Source organism: Fringilla coelebs (genome assembly GCF_963513975.1).
Source record: "Fringilla coelebs genome assembly, chromosome: 2".
NCBI classification, from domain to species: Eukaryota; Metazoa; Chordata; class Aves; order Passeriformes; family Fringillidae; genus Fringilla; species Fringilla coelebs.
The window spans coordinates 40,409,766-40,430,018 of record NC_140029.1 but is presented as its reverse complement, the minus strand read 5'-3'; the positions used below and the strand labels follow the sequence as shown (position 1 = coordinate 40,430,018).

Sequence of the window (20,253 nt, the reverse complement as noted above, 5' to 3'; positions counted from 1 at the left end):
GAGTATAAACTTCTTTGCTTAGGTATTGTCAGGCCAGAAATATTTAATTGTAAAGTATCAATTTAAATATGCATCAGAAATGCTGGAAGAGTGCATTTAATTCTGCAATATTTTATCATACATTAAGAGTCTAAAATGCCTGACAGTATTTAAAACTAAACCCACAAACTTACATTTGAGTGTTTATTTTTGAATTTTTTGAATCCATTTTTATATTTTTTAAACTTTTTAAATTTTGAGAAAAGGGCATTATAATAGAACTGAATGTAAAATATAACAAATATAAATTAAACTTTTTTAAAAAATGTACTTAAATTATACAGTTATTGCAAAAGCCAATCTCAAGGTCTAATGTCAGTCACCTGGAATTTTTTTCCCTGTCATTATCCTAAAGAAAGCAGGGTGCCAGTTGCTTCCAGTTTCTATTGCTAAGTGAATAAATACTTTTTCAAATCTTGATTAATATTCAGCACTTTCTGGTGCCATTAGAACAGTCCTTAATGATGATGACTTTAAAAGCTAATGTCTCAGCTGAGAGCTGTGGCAGCACAGATGAAGGGTTTACATTTACCCAGACAGATGCTGTGTAGTTCTCTCTGGGAAGTAATTGACCTTTCCTTTCCCTACAGAGCCACGCCCTACATTGGCAGCAGAATTTTGCACGCCCTCATGTAGCACATCATGCTGTAATCCCAGTGCTCACCTTGAAGCTCTGAGTGTGTTTCTGCTGCACCAGTGCCCAAAACACTGATGTGGAAGAAGCATGATTCAGTGTTGCCTGAACATTGGTCTTTTAACTTCAGTGCAAAATGAGCAAATGGTTTAGGCTTTGGTTGACACAGACATGAGTGTCATTTGTTAACCCACACAGTTGTTACAGAGAGTTCCCAGGAGTCCTAAATCAATTACGCTGCTGCTGTTCAGCCTTTTGGAGCATCTCAAGTTGAACCTGTGTAGCACTGTGTACCACTGAAGATTTCATGTATTTCTTTGGCAGGTATATTACAGGAATAAGATGAGTGGATGTTGAGCTTTGTAAACATAGCAAAGTTTAGGATGTGCCTTGGACACTTCCAGACTTCATAAAGACGCCTTCTCATTTTTTTTCTAGACATCCGGAGGACTGTGGACAGAATGCATATCACAGCTCAATGCAGATCAACAGGCAGCCATACAGGAGCTCCTGAACTCTGCTTGAAGGGCCTTAATTATCATCTGCAAGAAAACTAACTCCAAATAAACGTTTACCCTATTGTTTAGGTTTCTTTTGTTTCTTTTCTGAGTAAAACCAGAACTGTAGTGCGTGTAGGCCATTCTTCTGCAACCTCCAGGCAGTGGCAGCAGGAAGAAGCATTCTTTCAGAACGGTGTGTAAATCGGTTTCTATCCCACAACATGAAAGAAGTTTCCTGTAAACCCTACAATAGCACTGAAGAGTATTTTTCTAACGGTATCAGCCATCCATACGATGGTGAAAGGGAAACAAGTTGAATTTTCTCATTAGACATAAGACCTTCAGCAGTAGATGTACGTTATAACAGATAAACGTTTCTCTACATCTAGTGTTAATTGTATGAATTGGAGTGTGAGTCTTTGTAGGGTAGAAAGTGTCCTTCTGCCCAACAAGGTAGTAGATCAAAAGATGAAAAACTGAAGACAAACATCGAGCATGAAGACCTCATTGATTGCACTTTTGATTCCCAAAAACAACTTGTACAGTGACTCAATGAGGAAAGCTGTTCAGCTTCCAGCCCTTGAATGTGAAGTCTCTTTGGCATGTCTGACAGTATCTCATTCACTCCTCAATAAATGACATTGAAACACAAGAAGCTTGTGTAGAAGTTCAGTGATGTGTGGTTCTTTTAATTTTCTCTTGTGAAAAGATGAAAAAAACAAACTATACAAGTCACGATTTTATATATGAAACTTTGTATATTGTTGCCTATTACAGATTTTATGCTTTTTTGTTTCTTGACTTTTTAACAAATTTTTCACCTGAGTGTGTAGAATGGAAACTTAATGGCATTCCTTGTGTGACAGTAAATATACATATCTTGACTTTAAAATGTTTTTCATGTTCAGATGCAGTTGCATTTCTTAACTTATAAAATGTACTGTTGTAACAGCTGCAGATGTGCAACGTGATCTGGTAGGCAGCAAACCTGTTGTAGTAGCCTGTGTTCTGTTTAAAGCAATCATGCAGTTGACAGCCTGACCTGAAAGAATCAAAAAAACCTTCTCAGGTCTTTTCTGGTACTTCAAGAGCAATACATCATCTACCAGCATACATAGGCATAGAGTATCTGATTTCTAACAAAGGTGAGTGAGGTTTTCCCTCTCTGTTACTTCAAAGCTGTTAATATATACATTGATCTTTAAAAACTAAAGTTCTTACTGAAGTGTTCTTCAAGTAGATCTCAGTTGTCTCTTGAAACAGATCTTTTCACAAAGAGAGTGTAAGTTTTCTTCCTTTATAATAAGAAAAGGTAGAACTTTACATGTAATAAATGCCTCTCACACAAAAGAATAAACTTAGTTTTGCCTTTTAAAGTGTTTCAGAAAAGAAGATAAAGAATGAGGTGTACCAAAACCAGCCCAGAACCATTATACCCAAAGGTTTGTGAGACAAACTGCCTTAACCATAGAACTTGACAATGTAGTTTGTTTAGAGGCAGCTGAAATAGTGCAAGAAAGTGCTGTTCCAGTTTTCATTTTGTTCAGTATTGGTAATCTCTTATTTACAGAAATTCAAGTATTCATGTATCTGGAAGATGAATGCTAAGGATTGGATACCAGTACTGTGAGAGAACTTGTAAGTCATTTCAGTTATCTCAAGCACTGGTCCTAACAATAACAATTTTGCTATACTCTATCCATCATCTTCTTTGTGGGGTTTGTTTTTTTAGGTATTTGTTATTTCAATTTCCCCTCAGTCTAAAACATGTAAATTTTGCCCTGCAGCAAACTTTTTTTTTTTCTCAGATCTTCAAGCTTAGATTTTTTTTCCCCTTTCTTTGGACTGTGTGGTGAGAATCATAGCACATTTGGCATTTCCCAGAAACAGTGTCAGCTTTGCCTCTCTGTAAGATAAGCAGCATTTGAATTACTCTCCTAATGGACCTGCTGTAATCCTCTTGCCTTCCTTTTAGTCAAAGTAACTGAGAACAAGTAGAACCAGGAGATGGGGTTGCTCTGTGTGCTAGAGCCAGCACAGAGCATCTCTGTGCGGTTGCTTTTACCCTGTTAATCGTTTGATCAAAGCAAAGGGCACCAAGTGAATCACTGTCAGCCTGACAGGTAGGTTGGTTCTGGGTCCTGCCTGGAGATCTCCTCTTGCCTGTCCTTACTGAACTTGTCAGGGTTAATCCAAAAGCTTCTGTGACATTTTCTCAATTTGCTCAAACTTTAAAAACTATGCTCCCTTTCCACCTATTTAAAAGCTGTCTGGAACACTTGTATTGGTTTTTCTGGTTCCTTAATATGCAATTTTTAAGCAGTCAACTGTTCCTGTTCTTCATTGCACTTAAGTACTGTTCCCCAAAGAAAGTATAGTAGTAGAACAGTAGCTCTAGCTGCAGCTATCTATTTTAAAAATAAAGTGACATCTTTATGAAGGAGCCAAAGTAATCTTAAACTGTGGTACTGATACAGGAAAGGTAGTTTTGATTCAACCATTTTTCCTGGGTATAACTCCAATCTTGCTTTAACCAACTGCTCAGCTATTTCATGGGTTGAGAGAAGTGTGGCATGAAGAGCACTGCAAACAATAGCAGTGTTTCGCTCTGCCTGAACAAAGGGGTACCAAATCCACACTAGACATCCACACAAAAGTGCTCTAAGTTGCACTCGGTAACAAAAGCACAACTAGAGAACACCATGCAGGTGTTCCAGGACTGGAGTTCCATTAGCCTGTTTAATAAGCATGAGAGTAACTAGCATTCATGAGCACTGCTTTCAAAAGTAGCTCATCTCCCTGAAGTGTGGGTGAATTTCCATCTGAACTCTCACCCGTTCTTACTGTTCTGAAGGTGAAGATACTTGCTTTGTGTTTATAGCTCTAGGTTGGTCATGACCCATAATAATGCAGATGAATGTCTGGTCTCCTTTACCTGGCTTTGTCTACAAGATCCCCCAGAGAATCTGTGCCAAATCTGTGTAAGAAAGTGACTTGTAGCCTTCGTGCTTACAACATGGGGTTTGTGTACTGCTGAGGTATTCTGTCATTGCTTTTTTTCCCTGCAGAGATTTCAAAGTGTTGCTGAGTGAAAGGGCTGGTATTCCCCAGCATAGAACAGTTGTTGTTATGCCAAATGTTGTCTGTTCTCTACACATCTAGATCTGTCAGTCTCATGTATGAAGTACATGCATGAGAGTAAGACGTGTTGCACAGTTGGAATTTTTGATGAAATAAAGAATTAAGGAAGGTGAATTTCCTATTGACTTTGTGTATGCTTGTCTGTATTGGCTATGCAGCTGCCTCAGGCTCTTGAACTGGAGCTTTGTTTTTGCCTTATCGGTAGGGGTGCACACATACACTGAGTCTTCAAAATACAATGAGGGTGCTATTAAAAGTAATACAAAAGTCAAGTACTTGCCACCATGTGTTTTCACAGCTTTGAAGTAGTTTGTGGGGCATCTTTGTGGAGGAGCCTTATCCTTTGCTATTCAATCATTTGGTTTGCTTTTCCTTTGCTAACTTAGAAAGTGCTACTTCCTTTTATGGGGCTTGATGGTACCTTCAATTCTAAGAAATGCATTTGTTGTCTTCCAAGAAGCAATAAACAGGATCTAAGTGTCTGTCTAGTACAGGTCCTTTCCCATACTGGTAATCAGGAAGATGTTTGTATTGCTTCGAGGAAGAATATCTCTTAGGACAGCTTAACCTCGGTTGAGATTGGAGGTACGGCCTCAATATTGAATAGAAGTTATGAGATTTGCTCAGGAAAAGGCTTCTACAGCATCTTCACTGAAGCAAAAGAGAAGTGAGGAGTGGAGGCCTACTCAGAACATGAAAGCTGTGTTTCCTGTCTTTGAATACTAAATGCTAACTTCAGCCATAGTACAGTTATTCCAGTTGAAATCTGGGTTTGTCTCTTGAGTTTTCAACTTTTGTGTATCAGAGTATTTGCTTTTCAAAGGTAATATCTTGTTTCTCACAGCCCACAAGGCCTAAATGTTTGGTCTTTGCATTTTTCATAAGTTCACAGATTTTGCTCAGTGAATTAAATTTGATCTTTTTAATTACCTGGTAGAGAAGCCACATCACCTCTCATCTCTTCTGAGCCTATTTAGGAAATCAGCATGGGAGTGGCAGCCTGGGATGTCTCCTCGTGATGAGCAACAAATGATGCTTATTATTATGTGGTTCCAGACCCACCTTCCTAAACCCAGATCAGCCACCCTTCCAGGTAACCCCCCCAGTTTATACACTGGGCATGGCATTCTGTGCTGTGGAATATCCCTTTGGTTAGTTTGGGTCGCCTGTCCCAGACATGGTCCCTCTCAGTTTATTTTGTGTTCCACCTCATTGGCAGAGCATGAGACAGGAGGAAACAAGTCCTTGACTTAGGATAAAAACAACCTGGCAAAAACCAAAACATCAGTGTGTTATCAACAACATTTGCATTCCAAATCCAAAACATAGCACTGTAACAGCTACTGGGAAGAAATGTATGCTACCCTAGCTGAAACCAGGGCATCCTGCAAGGCTGGAGTTAGTGTGAAATTCATTTCTTTGGTTAGGAGATAAGGAGTTGCAGTTTCTGCTGTGGGGAGACCCTTTCTACAACCTCTGCAACAGATAATTTCCTATCATTCTGGTTCAGAGCAGTGATAAACTTTCTGCACGTTTTCAGGAAGGAAAGGTAGGACCTAGGAGGGACAAGCCAATTTTGACTTTCATGATTTTGATTTATCACTCCAAAGGCTGCCCATGACTTCAGCTTAGGTACAGGGAATTTTTGTGGCTGCTAAACCATGAAACCAGAATGTCTTTTGAGTTTAGTATTGTTACCACTCTAGGCTTAAGAATAACTTGTGCTGATGTAACACTAGATGCAGACAGGTACGTGTAGTGGAATTTCACTTAAGGAGGTTTGTTGGTTTTGTTCAGGGTTTGTTTTGGGTTTTTTTTTGTTTTGTTTTGTTTTGTTTTGTGGGGTTTTTTGTTTGTTTGTTTTGTTGTTTGGTGGGGTTTTTTTGGGGGGGGGGGGGTTGTATGTTCTTGCCAGCAGAAGAGGTTCAAAGCTCCCCTGAGGCACCAGATGAGCCATTCATTGATGGAATGGGATTTTCTTCCAGAAGAATGGAGAGAGTACATGTCAAGCAGAATTTCCTCAAGGGACCACTATCCAGGAGTATATAGTGAAATATTCCCAACTTAATGGTGACTGATGGGAATTACAAGTTTAACTTCAGTCAGTTTTGCTCTGAAGGTTGTTACTTGTCTCTCTTTTAGCCAACACCATTACCACTGCTTGCTACCTACTGCAGATGATCGATGTCTTCTGATGGTGGGTACGACGCAAAAAATAAAAGGGATATTTTTTCAACTTACTATTTCTGCACTAAATGTGTAGCTGCTTTTTTTCCTAGGAGGTAACAGAAAGTTTTATTTAAAATATATCTGAAGTACAATTTTTCATGTAATATGTGCTGTTAACAAAATGTGCTGTTCTTTAATAACTGCACAAGCCTATCTTGTGTCTGGTAGTGACGGGATTTGCTGTAAATTAATTAAAAGGTTTAATATTCAATTCATATAGTGTCTTAAAAACCAATGCTAATCTTTGAACCAAAGAAAAGCTTGGAATAAAATTCACATTTGGATTCAGATCAGTGAGAAATAATGTAACACAGGATATATTGAATCAGGGAAGCTAACCTTGCCTATGTTACTTGAACTAAATTATGCAACATCACCATTTTTAAATACCTGAGAATAAAATGCCAGGAGACATGTTTTACTGTGAAGTTTTGTCTGTTTAGAGAGTTGGTATCCCTGGAAAACAAACCAACCAAAAGAAACACCAAACCCCCCCAAACTGCCAATTTTTGTCAATGGTATGAAGAAGTGTGTGGACGCAGTGGTTCAGCCATTCTGTGCTCCAGCTAAAGCTGCTTCTGGCCAGTAGATGGAGATGAAAGAAAACAAAGAGAAAGTTAAGTGTTAAACCAGTACAGGTTTAGCCAGGTCTTCTCCCCATCCCTGTTTCTCCCGTTATTAAAGAGTGTGAATAAAGTACGTGCCCGTGGATAAATGCCTCGTTGTAAAATGAGACAGCCATAGCAACCTTGTCGTAGCAGCTACAAAGCCAAACTCTGTTTGGAACCTGCCACCTCTCCTTGTCCTCAGGATAAGGAGGAAATGAGTTTCATTTGGGATGCCTGTCAGTCTCTGGGAGCAAGCGAAAAGGAACGGCAGCTCTGTAGATGAGCTCCTGAGGCTCTGTATTAACATCAACAATGTGGATTCCTGTCCTTAAAATGAGTAAAAGCTTAAAGACATAGCTGGAAGTGGCAGTGTGGTGAGAAAACATTTCAAGTGCAAAGCTAAAAAGGGTTAACTGGTAAAGAAGTTATATTCAATTTTAAGAGAGGATCTTCATCTGCCCTTTTTTGCTATTAAAATACTGTATTTATTATCACTGGGGGAAAACAAAAAAAAAAACCAAACAAAAGACTTCCACAACCTCAACCTCCAAGCTGTTGGAATTGGACTGTTCTCATCATTCTTATGCCACTCTTATGAACTCTGAGTGGTTGCAGGACAGACAGAAGCAGGGGACTGGGTGAATCAGAAACAATTCACTGTTTCTCATAACACAAGACTGCCCAAATAAAGTATAAAATAGGATATTTAAAACCAACAGGTTTTTTTTTTTTTCATACCCTGTAATTCTAATGGATGTGTCTGGAAGTCAAAAATAGATTATTAAAACCAATTATTCAAGGGTGTGTGAATGGTTAATACACAAGGTGCTCCTGAGGAAACTACTTGCTCAAGAAGTCCATAAATCATTGGCTGTCAGAAGCTGGGAGAGTGGGCTAGGAAGACTACTCTACCTTTGTCCCATTGTTGTTTTCTTTCCCTAAAGCTCCACTACTCCATCTTCTGTTAGACACCCAGCTCTCTGATCAGGCTTCACACAGCCCTTTGTACACACCCTCCTCTACAGCACTCCTCACTCTCCCCTTCTGGTTTTGTTTATACAGATCAAAACTCACTGTCTTTGCGTGGGGCTTCGGGGATACAATTAATTGTTCACCCAGGTCATACAGGATCAGCTAGAGCAGGAATCACTTTGTATAAAACACATCTCAGTGCTAATAGTCATGAAGATGCTTGCTCTGGGGCCTGAGAGGGGAAAAAAAAAAGTGTTTTCTTACCTTGACACTGTTACATGGATTCTAAATAAAAGTACAAAAGTACTTAAGTACAAACATAGTAAAATCTCTGTCCTTTATTCTCTGCACCATTTTGAAGGAGATAATGGATTGGGTTTGTGTATTCAAATACAGCAGATCTGTAATGCTAAATGTTTGTAGCTTACACGAAAGATCAAAGTGCAGTAGAAAGTAAGGCATGAGGTGAGACTCTGGCTTTCCCTAGTAGAAGATTAAACCATTTTAATATTTGGGCAGTTTTATGAGAACTGCAGCTCCTTTGTTACTGATCTGCCTCTTTAGGACGAGAGGTGACAGCAGGAAATAGGGATTAAGATTTCCTCTCCAGTGCCAGAGGGAGATAGGGCACAGAAGAGATGCGTGACACCCAATGTTATCAACTGCAGAGAAAATATGGAGGGTGCAAATTAAACGGGCAGGGCTGAAGCAGTTGGAAGTATCAAAGAAAAGACTGCATTGCAGAATTTAAAAGCATAAGATTATAGGGAGCTCCTTTTTTTATAAAGTTAAATTTAGTATGGACTATTATTACAACTCCTGGTGCTTTAATAGAGTTCCTGGGAACTGTTCTGGTTAAGCCTGTCCCATTTCAGCAGAGTGAATTCAGTCCAATTCTATATTATGCTCATGTCCATTTTGAAATCTAGTATTTTTAAAAAATATTTGTTTTTTCTTTTGGTTCACTTGCAAATACCAAATAGTCACTAGAGAGAAATAAGATATTTTTAAAGGACAATTGTTTCCTAAAGATTACTGATAAAGCAAAAGTGATTGCTTTCTGTATTTCACTGTCAGAGTAAACCGTTAATCTCATGTTTGAAATATTTATGGAGTGGAAAACTGCACAATAAATTGGAATCTTGTGGGACACCAAAATGCTGAGGGGAATGAGACATACATGGCATGCAGACCACTAACTGAGAAAACAAAAAAACCACACTAGTACTAATGCATATGAGGGAATTTTTTTCTCTTAAGTAGGGTGGGAAAATTATCTAATTGGAAATAGTCATAGTGAATTTTGACTGATTGTATTAGGTGGGAAAAAAAAAAGGCATGGGAAAAGCTCATACCCTCTGTGCCTCTGACCTGCATCTCAAAAAATGAAGATGCTGTAAACAAAAACTTTTCTATATCTGTCTTCAGCATCAGAATCCAGTTAACAGGACAGCACTCATCACTCACACTTAAAAGCTACAGGCAGAGACACAGAACAGGTTAAAGAACATCTTTGACAGTGAAAGACCAGCACTGGGAGGAACATGACCAACAGTTCTGGACAGCTTTGCCAGCAAGTTGATGGGAGCTGATAGGAGAAAAAGTGTATGCTCAATATACCTGACCTTTCAGGAAAAATTTCCTTCCTGATTTGAAAAGAATCTGTAGTAGAAAATAGACCATGTCATTGTAGATGATTTTTCTCATCATTAAAATGAAATGGTGCTTCATATTTTTTTCATCTAAGTTCTACTTTCTAGAGCAGTTGTTTTGCTTACATTCATTAAAATTTTATTTCTGAGAAAAAAAATAATAAGCAAGAAAAAATGTTTTTCAAGTCTCTAATAATTTTATTTTATTAAACATAGATTATGCAGATCTTGCTAAGCTTTCTACAATGAAATGTTATTTCTGTAAATTATTTAATGCTTTTCACTTTCAGAACAGAAAATTTCACAGATCCCTTTTGAAGAAGGAATTTCACTAATTTTGTTAAGCACAGATAGAAAATTGATGGTCTTGTTCTCTTCATTCTGTTATGTTTTGTCATGTGGGACGCATAAAAATTACCACCCTGAAAAAACTGGGCTTCTGCTCTGACATTTAGGAATGGGCTGATTTTAGAGGCTGCCTTCTGAAATAGTAAAATCATACACTGAATTGATATTTGCTTTGACAGGTTTTACAGTTGCTCCCCACAGCCAGATTCAGACGTTCTAAACACTGAACCAGGAGAATGTGACAGTGGAGAAGACAATAACTGAGCCACCTGTTGCAACGACCCTTTGTAGAAACAAAACGTCTGTCAGCCAGCATGAAATCAGAAAGGACCCATGGGAGATCCTGAATGCAACAGAGCACCAGATAAGGCTCCCCCACCACCACTTTGAAGTGGGGATTATCCCAGAGGGATCTATTCAAACACACTGATGTGTTCCAGATGCATTCCCTTGTAGAAGGTCACAGCAAAAATATTGGTGGGAAGTGTTGAGGAGAGAAGAGATTTATTGTTTTCATGGGAATCTTTAAGTCTGGTAATGCTAAAAGCCATGTTTAATGCTCTATATTGTTCTCATTTTCATATTTGCAAGGGGACTCATTTCAGCTGTGATTAGTCACGGTATAAATTCTAAGGGGCTGCAAAAATGGGGTGTTTTTTTGGTTTAAAACCATACTTTTATCAGTCCAGGTATTTAAAAGGTTCTTCTTCATCATACGGTTAATCGGTTTCAAAATAATTTAATAAATTTAGTTGCACTTTCCTCCTAGAAAAATATCACATTTTTTCTTTCTCTTTTGTTTGTTTCATTGTTTCTTTAAACAGATAACCACTTTGCTCTGTCCAAAATTACAAAAACAATGGAAGAGAATGAGCTATGGTGCTGGGAGTTATACCCTAGGCTCTGAATTCTAAAGACACGTTCCTATTTAAAACAACATATGTAGTTTTCTTTTCCAATGTAGTATTGAAAGATTAATGTGGCTTGTTTGTATGAAATCTTCTCAGCTCTGCTGATATTTTCCCTTATCATTTCTCTCTCCTCACCATGACAGAGTTTCTGATGGAAATAGGGGTATAGAATATGCATTTTGTCCTCATATTCAGTGTTCTTTTTCCCTACTTTGGGAGAAAAGGTGAAAGTGGATTGTAGGAGAGGAAGCCTGAATATGAACAGCAAAATGATTGTTTTTTAATTTAAGAAACATCTGTACTTTTCTTGGCTTTTTTTTCTTGAATGTTATGATATTTGTTATTTTATAAACTAATATTTTATTGACAATTTAAAAAATATTTTTTCATTTACACGGCAACTGCAGTAGTTGACAGTTTTGTTTATTACTGAATACTTTGGAAATGTCAGTGTCATTTAAAAACAAACATTTTTCTCCTAACTTGGATTTGTGGATGGGAAAAAGCAAGCACCAAAAAAGTGTAAGCTGATGCAATCAGTGAAGTTTTGAGGAGTATAAATTGTTCACGAATTTCAAATGAACTTTCTAGCTCTGAAGCTTCAGAGATGATTCCTCTCTGAACTGTTGCGCTGGTGATGATCTGAGACAGACATGCAGCTAAAGTAACACTCATTATCCTGAAACAGGCAAAGTGGACAACACAAGGTGAATATGACAACGTGGAACTGAGGGGATGTTGTCTGGTGTGCTGAGGCTGGGGAGAGAAGCTTGTTACAGCTACTTGACATGCAAAGTTCTCTTTATATAAATTCTTAGGGACTTGGGAAACTTGCACACATCATTAAAAGGCTCTCTCTTAATTCATGATATTACACCCTTTGAGCAGGCAGTAAACAAAATCTGTTAATTAGCTGGCTCTAAGGGTCTGAATGGTTTCTTTTCAATGTTTGAGTATTTCTTTCACATGGAAATCCTGAAATTTGAGCCTAGAAACTCACTCCTGTGCCAACTGGCTAAATACTTGGGTTTTTTCCCAAAAGCTAAGACATGGTCTACTGCTAGTACTATGCACTATTATGAAACTGTAAAGGACCACTGCCTCTAGCTATAAGCTGAACATTGCCTTCCAATGTAGAAGCAAGAAAGACACATTGCTTCAACATTAGTAATCTTAACAGAATAGGCAAGGGTAATCTTAACAATTGATGACTCTGACAACATTTTGAGAAGACAGGGACAAGAATGTATTGCAAACAAAAGCCTTTGAAATGTAGAGGGAATCCCAAATGCTACAAAATGTGTAATAAAAATAATTGTGGAAGATGGATAGCTCTGTCACATTCTTGCACTGAAATCAGCAAAAACTGATGAGTTACACAAGTTAACATAAAGGCATATGAGAGCTTAAAAGTGACCAATCAAATGCCATAGGTCTGTAAGACAGCCCCAAACCACATTTGTGTAAGAACACACTGATAAATCTAGCACGGAAGTATTTGCTGAAAGCGTCTTTGAAACAAAATTTCAAGCTCCAGGGAAAACATCTGTGGAATGTTTTATGAAAAATAATTACTAGATTTCTGAATCTTTGAATTTCACTTTGGGCATCGTCTTAGCTTCTCACCTTAATGAAATATATCAAAACATGAACTCAACACATATTGTAAAGCAGTTCACAAAAGAGGCATAGATTTTAAGGTCAGAAGGACCACTGAAGAATCCAGTATGACCTTAGTGTAAACCACACCAAAGGACTTAATCCAAATACTCGGTGTTTGAGTCCAGTGATTTAGTTAGACAAAGCACACAGACAGGCAAACAAGTTCCCACATGGGAGGTGAAAACGGAAATTGCAGGCACTCTGCCTTAACTGCCTGCATGCACACATACCTTGTAGAGCCTCACAACATACAGGAGAAAGTGCTGATGGAAAAATAACTGCACATCATCCCAGGATATGAGAGCTGTGAAAAAGTGAAGGCATCCAGAGATCTGTATTTGTATTCTGTTGTCACCGCTGCTATTTCTTTCCTAACAAGAAAAGGCAGAAGATGCAGAGATGCAGTCTCTCAGGATGACAGAACCCTTTTAACATACTTCTCTTCTTCCTTTTCCTTGGGTTCTCCTTTATCTGGCAAAGCAGAAACTAATAATCTGAAATCCAGTTCCAGCTCCTCTCTTCCTTGTCAGCGGATGTAGACAAAGCTTGTCTGTTTTCCTTCAGAAACATGAACTAATTAGAACCATTTTTCTAATTTCAGCGACTTTTCAAAAACAAAAGGCTTGTCTCTCAAATTCTCCCGTTTATTTGATGTACCAACAAATTCCACATCTTCTTCAACAGGGAAGAAATGTAACCCACTGTGCTACAGGAAACTAACAGCAGCAGATGCTGCCACTCGCAATTTACAAGACAAAAATATGTTTTAGGGAAAGATTGCTGTCTTCTCAGATGTTACACCCTAGAATCGAAGGGTTAGCTAAATAAACACATGCAAACTTGCCCATGGCTCCTAGAGAAATGTCCAACAGCCTACCAGCTTTAAGGTGCACAACCCAAGGCAGTATTTCACTGTTGCTTCTTGGAGCTTGGTGAGGAATTGTCAATAGCTGCAAGGCAACCTGTTACTTTTGTTCCGTGCCGAGAAATGCCACTCAAACTTGGAAGGCATTGAAGATGACATCATACATTCGAATTAGATTACAACAACTCTATTGTTAGGTGTGAATGAGGCATTAGCGATCTGGAAGTGTAGATAAAAAGCGCCAGGAAATTCTAAATGTTAAGTGCTGCCACTCTTGAATAAGAGTTAAAGCTGCTGATAAAGTAAGTATTTGGGAAAAGGCAATCTTTTTATTATGTCAGTGTTTTTAATCACAGTTCCTATGGTCAGGAACCTGGATTAGCTGGTCCTCATAGGTTCCTTCCAATGAAAATACTATCTCCTCTTCCTCTATTTCTATTCTATTTGCATTCTACATTATCAGAATGAGATGTCTTTTGTCTGGATCTTCTACAGACCGTACATTTTGCATGGAAGAAATTTTGCAGGAAATAACAATAATTTATTTTTCAGATATTGATAGGTAAAGGTAGTTTCCAGCTTTTAACTCAGTAATTTATGCATTTTTGATCGAGGTTTCAGGGTTGACTAGAGAAATTAAGATCTCATTCTCAGGAGGTTCCACGGCACATGCACTGAGGTCTTTGTAGTGAGGTCTGTGCACAGAGAGGCACTGCTGTTGACAGCAGAGGAATTTGTCTTTTGGAGATTAAGCAAGGCCAAGGCTTGGACAAAAGAATATAGAGATTGCATATAAGTTTTTTTTTCCTCCTGTGATTAAAAACTAGATATAGCAGCATGGTTCCTCAAATAGCTTCTAAATGCTAGTTGCTCAGAAAGTTTACTTTACAAATACATCCTAGCTCACTGCTCACTCCTGGGTCACTGAGAGAACTTCAAAGACCTGAAGGGTCTTGCCTGCATCACTCATTCGTGTGCACCACCCAGTCTCCTTCCCGGAAAAACATGGGATGAGAGACGGGAGAAGGCTCAGAGAGATGCACGCTGTAACCCTTCAGGCATGCAGCTGTAACGGGGCGATTTAAGAGTTGCTGTATGCAGACAACTCTGCTGGCCCTAGGTGTGACAGCCTTTTTGCTGAAACTCCAGACCTTCTCGGAGGGAATGCAGTCTCTGGAGGAGGCAGCGCCCAGCCCTGCCCTCTGCCTGCTCTCGGCTCCTTTCTTCTGATGTGCTGAGGACTCTTGCGAGAGACAGAACCTGAAGCCCAGATTGCTGCTACTGGTTAAACTTTACTGATCTGTGTTTGTCTAACGAGGACGAAAATAGAGTTTATGACAAAGTTGTACCCATAAATGTGAATACAGTTGACACACGCCCCGTCCTTTGGTTTCTCTGGCACCTCAGACAAGCACTTGGGACTGAGATGAGTGTGGAGGGCCGTCTCCCCGCACATGAAGCACCGCTCTGTTCCCTGCTGGCTCCTGACGCCTCGCTCCTGAGGCAGAGGAGCCTTAGGGGTACCCATTAATGCTCACACAGCCCCCGAGGCACTGTCCTGGTTCCTCCTGCAGGACCCGCCTACTTTCACAGCCTCTCACTGTCGGCAATTCCCTCTCCGAGGCAGGGCGGCGGGGCACAGCCCTCCTGCTGGTGTCCCGCTGGTCGCCTACGCCCGATGGTCCCCAAAATCCACAGGAAGGGACAGAGACCCTCGGGGCCTCCCCCTCTCCCTGCCCCGGGGCTGCAGCCGGGTTTAACCCTTCCCGTACACCGCGGTCACCTGGGCGCTGCTCGTCCCTCCCGGTGCCCGGGAGGCGGAGGCAGAGCAGAATGGGGATACCTGGAGCCCCCCCGGCACCTCAGCGGCGCAGGGCGGCGGTCGCAGCGCCTCCGCCTCTCTCCGGCTCGGGCTGCCCGGGTACCACGGCCGGGGCGGGCACCCCGCTCGCTGCGCCGCCGCCAGCGCCGATCCGAGCGGCCGCCGCCGCCCGCGAACGCTGGAGGGGGCTCTCGGCCGCCTCCTCCCGCCGGCGGCTCCCCCTCCGGGAGGGGGCAGGGTTAGGGGAGGGAGGTGCAGCCGCGGCAGAGCGGCGGCGAGCGGCGTCCAGTTCCCGCTCCCCCGGTCCGCGGGCGGCAGCAAGACCGGCCCCTCCGCCGCCGCCTGCCGCCCTTCTCCTCCGCGCCGGCCCGGTGGGCTCCCCCCGCTGCCAAGCCGGACATGGCGATCCTGTTCCTGCGAGCCCCTCTCTGTCCTCCTCTCCCTGCCGCCGCCGCTCCTGCCGCCGCCTTCTCCTCCTCCTCCCCGCGGAGCTTTTAATGGCTCGGACCTCCGGCGGCCAAGCGCGACTGCCCCTGCACCAGCCGCAGCGAGGAGAGCCGGCGGGAGCCCGCGCCGCCCCAGCCCCGCGCACGGTAAGGGCGGCACGGCAAACAATGGGGCCGGGCGGGAGCGGCGGCGGGTGGCCCCCGCCCCGCCGGGCACCGCGACCGGGGCTGCGGGGCGAGCGGCGGGACCCGCCCGCGGGGCGGCCGGGGCGGGCGGCAGCCGCTGGCTCCGAGCGCCGCCCCCGGCCACCGCCGCCCCCTCCCCGGGCGGTGACAGCCCGGGGGACACCCCGCTCGGCCCCGCGTAATCCCATTACCGCCGGTAATCCGCGGGCAGGCTCCGCGCAGAGGAGCGCTCGCCCTTCCCCGCGTCCCCGGGCTACCGCGGCCGGGCGCAGACCGGGCGGCGGCGAGGGCGGCAGCGCAGCTCCGTGCCTTTTGTTTCGCCCCGGGCTGGGACCCGGGCCCCGGTGCCGGCGGCGGGGCGGGAGCCCTGGAGGGACGTGCGGTGCCGGGCGGAGTTGGAGGGGCGGCCCGGGGAAGGGTTTAGCCCAGCCGGCAGCCGGCAGGGAGGTGCCGCTCCGGGGGGCGTGCGAGGGCAGCGCCTCCCTCCCGCCTCGGTTCGGGGCGGCTCGGCTGGGACAGGACGGGATGGGACGAGCTCCCGCTCGCTCGTGGCCAGGGCCACCACCCCGGGTTTCCTGAGTGGCTGTAGCGGCTGCAGCCGCCCGGTTCTCCCTCCCTCCCTCTCTCCCACGCAGGGGTGCGCAGTGTTGCCTCCAGCCTGGTGCACCGCTGCCATCACCTTGCCCGTGTCCAGGCTGGCGAGTTCGCCGGTTTCAAAGCGAACGTTGCCTTCTTTTCGTTATGCTCAGCCTCAGCCAGCCGGGAACCGCTGGGCAAAGTTTAGCGTAAACTGCAGTTTATTTCCAGAGCGGGAGATCATGTGCGGTAGGCCTACTCAGCTTTTGTGATACGGCTGCTTTCTCTCCTTTCAAAGTAAACTCCTTGCAATTGATTTAAAGTTGCCGGATTTGCTTGACTGCCGGCATGAAATTACTGCGTAGCGTATATTTTTCGGTCGCAGCCTTCTTACTTGGGTTACCTTCAAAGAGATTTGTCCCTCGAGAGTGGAAAGGTGATTGCTCTGGAAGAGCAGCATCGATCAGCCGTTCTGTTATTCATATCTCTCAGATACCTGACTCCTGCTCCACATTGCTTCCAATTCACAGCAAGCAGCTGATGTTGGAATCGAGCCAAGAAAATAAAATTCTGGAGGAGGTCACTTAAGAAAAGCCCCAAAAGTTCTTTTTGAATTAAGATACCTCTGTCCTCTACTTTTGGATGTTTATGCAAGAATTGTGATATCTAGCTAATTGGTGGATCTGAGTCTTTTAGAAATGCTCCTGCTTCCCGGGAAAGTCCGAAATCCTCTTAGCTGTGCCTCACGTGTCCGCCCTGGCAGGGTCTGGAAGCTCGGGGCTGGCCGGGCGGGACGGGAGCTGTGTGTGCAGAGCTCCCTGCTTGCCCTGCCGCGCACATGGAGCGAGCACCGCGCTCCTGGTGAGGCCAAGTGGGAGCTGCTCATTTTTCCCCTTTTGCCCTGGCCTTCTCCAGTGTCAGGAGAGTCGGTGCTCAGCAAAGGGTAACAACTCTTGTGGCTCAGGAGTCCCGCCAAATGCTGGTGCTTTCCAGTTGAGAACTTCATTCTCTTAGATAACGGTTTTGCTCCAGGATTTGGCAGACTCTCCTTTCCTTTGCAAATAACGAAGATGAGGGGTTATATGTAATGTATTGAATTACGATGGCTATTTTTGAAAGCTTAGACGTGGCTGTATCGGTCCAAACATGGTGCAAATTCTTTCATCCCTATGGAATTGAGTTCAAATGTAGAACTGCAGATCCCTGTGGAAAGGGTAGTTGGCAGTAGGGCCAGTTTGTCATCATGGGAAGGAGGTAGAAAGCTCTATTTCTCAGCTTGTTTTTTGCACTGTCTTGTACAGTCAATTAAATTACTGTATTTCTGCACTCTCTTTTTTGAACAAACCAAACACGCTAGGAAAGCGGACAAAATATTCAACAAACAGCAACGTAGAACTTCAAAAAGTCAAAAGTTGGTATCAGGTTGAATATGTAATATCCAAGCTTGACTTTTATTTAATGACTGGACTTCAAATTGGATTTTTCTTTTTTTTTTTTCCCTCAGGTTGACAGAGTTCATTAGTCATTTTGTAATCAATATCTTTAAGCATGCTACTTGTAACCAAACTTTTTGAAATGAAATTGTGGAAGATAAATGACCTGAGGGGAATCACCACTTAAATGTGATGATTTGAAACAGGAAAAAGAAAGATTTGCCCTATGAGATGTATTTCTGCATTAAAATTCAGATAGAGAATTCTGAATTTACAGAGTTACTCAGTAAATTTTCCCTGCTGATTTTTAGATTAATTAAACTTAGTAAAAAATCCAAACTTCCACTTAAAAAATTCATGTGTGATGATAATTAGCATCTCTTCTAAAAAGAAAATATATAAAAAAATTTGACATTGATGAATACGAGGCTGCCAGTTCTGGCAGCTTTTTAGATAATGTATGCTTTGTGATGGAGCTATGCAAAAGAAATGCTTCTCTGGTTTGAAATATCCTTACATTAAGTCTTTACTTGCTCGTGGGCATGCTTTTGTTAAAGGACTGACTGCTGTGGAGGCTCCCAAACTGCGATGTGTTAGGGCATGGAGCTGGGGAAGGTGGCCCACAGGAGGGTATGGTTTCCATGGGGTTTGCAGGGACAAGGACCTTGTTGGGCAGAGAAACCCCAGGGCTAAAGAATCAAGTGCTCATCGCCAGCTGAGCTCGTCCCCTCGGGTTTTACAAGGTAAAAGAGAACAGTGTTGGCTGTTCCTTGCTTGTTCGTTAGTGGCTGTCCTTCCTTCTTTCCCGGGACTGGAATTTGAAGTGCAGGGCAGAGCTCTGACCTTGGCCTCTCCTCTGCTGCATTTGGGGAAAAGCAGATCTGCATCTTGCTGACTGCAGTGGGCATCTGGATCCAGAACTTCCAGAGGATTGACTCAACTCATCTTTTTAAGCTTACGTTCATATTTAGGAAGTATTTTTTGTAACTGTAGGATTGGGTTACAAACCCTGATTGTATACATAAATGAAGCTCTTAGTGGATGTTTTCAGCACTTAAACCTCTGTGTTATTAATCTTGGTTAAATTCTAGTGCTGAATCAATGTATTAGCATTGTACTTTTCATGCTGCACTGTTAGTGTTCAGGACTAAACTTACTGAGTTTGGTTTCTGGTTTGATTTTATTCCCCCAACTGCTTTTTCATGGTTCTTGTCTGTGCCAGTGCCCTTATTTTATATTGGCTTTTTTAGAAAAGCATGATAAAAATGCTGTTTATTGAATTTGGGTCCACCAACTAGTTCTGCTTTTTCTGTTTCTTCTTTTAGAAATTGGCATGTTTATCTTAAAAGGCCTTTTCCAGGCTCAATTTCTTGACTTTGAGAGGTTGCAGTTTGTGTATTTTCTTTCTTTATATTTTTCGTTTTTTTTGTACTTTTCTGACTGGCTGAGTAGACGGTGAAGTTTGTAGTTTACAAATGGAACACTGAACTCAGGCGTAAGGGAACGGCTTGTTTTTCTGGTTGTAAAGGCACAGAAGACTAATTACAGAGGTATAAAAGGTCATCAGGCTCAAGTCAGCTTTGAATTTGTGCAAAATGTCAGTAAATTTGGCCTGCAGAAATGTAGGCAAATCAGACAGTTAGATCAGTCTTTGTGGGTTGTGGGCACTATCTTCTTTGTCATCAATTGCAGCATGATGAGCTTTCTGACCTTGTCTGTAATGAAGCAGACTTGATTAAATGTTATGAGAAAGGAAAATATGATATGCCTTTTGGGGGATTTGAGAAGCAGGGATGATCCTTTGCAACTACATTTCTTTTTCCCTTATTCTGGAAATATAAATGGAGGAAATTGTTCCCTATGCTTGGTTGTCGAAAAGGACTTAAAGGAAAAAAAGAATGGTGTCTCTGTTAGCTGGTACTCAAATAAAATGAAGCTTTGTTGGTGAAGTTCAGGAAGGTGCTAAAGGTCTGTTTTCTGTTGATCTCATGTGGGAGCTGATTTTTGTAGCGTGCCCTTCTGTGTTATACAGTGAAGTCTGTACAGCAAAATCTGGTTTTGTGTCACTGTATAATACAAAGAAAAAAAAAAACTTTCTCAAGCCATGAAATCTAGATACTGAGGCTTTCAGGAGAAGATTTTTGTACAATACCAGTTTGTTACTAGGCATGAGGAAAACTGGGGGGTTGGGTGATATTTTGGTGTAAGGCAGGGATGGTGTTTGCAGAC

The 20,253-nt window shown here is 42.4% G+C and overlaps 2 protein-coding genes across 6 annotated transcripts in view; both read left to right on the top strand.

Annotated features, from left to right (window-relative positions):
* IPO5 (importin 5) overlaps nucleotides 1–4,428 on the top strand; it is a 45,210-nt gene extending 40,782 nt beyond the window's left edge. Inside the window, exon 26 of the mRNA XM_084226568.1 lies at nucleotides 1,112–4,428. Coding sequence (XP_084082694.1) covers nucleotides 1,112–1,198 — 87 coding nt within the window. The 3' untranslated portion in view covers nucleotides 1,199–4,428. The remainder of the gene's footprint in view (nucleotides 1–1,111) is intronic.
* An 11,254-nt stretch (nucleotides 4,429–15,682) lies between these two features.
* Nucleotides 15,683–20,253, top strand: part of FARP1 (FERM, ARH/RhoGEF and pleckstrin domain protein 1) — a 200,725-nt gene continuing 196,154 nt past the window's right edge. For all 5 annotated transcript variants that reach the window (XM_084201342.1, XM_084201341.1, XM_084201340.1 and 2 more), the window contains exon 1: nucleotides 15,683–15,976. The gene's annotated coding sequence lies outside the window, so the exon portion shown is untranslated. The remainder of the gene's footprint in view (nucleotides 15,977–20,253) is intronic.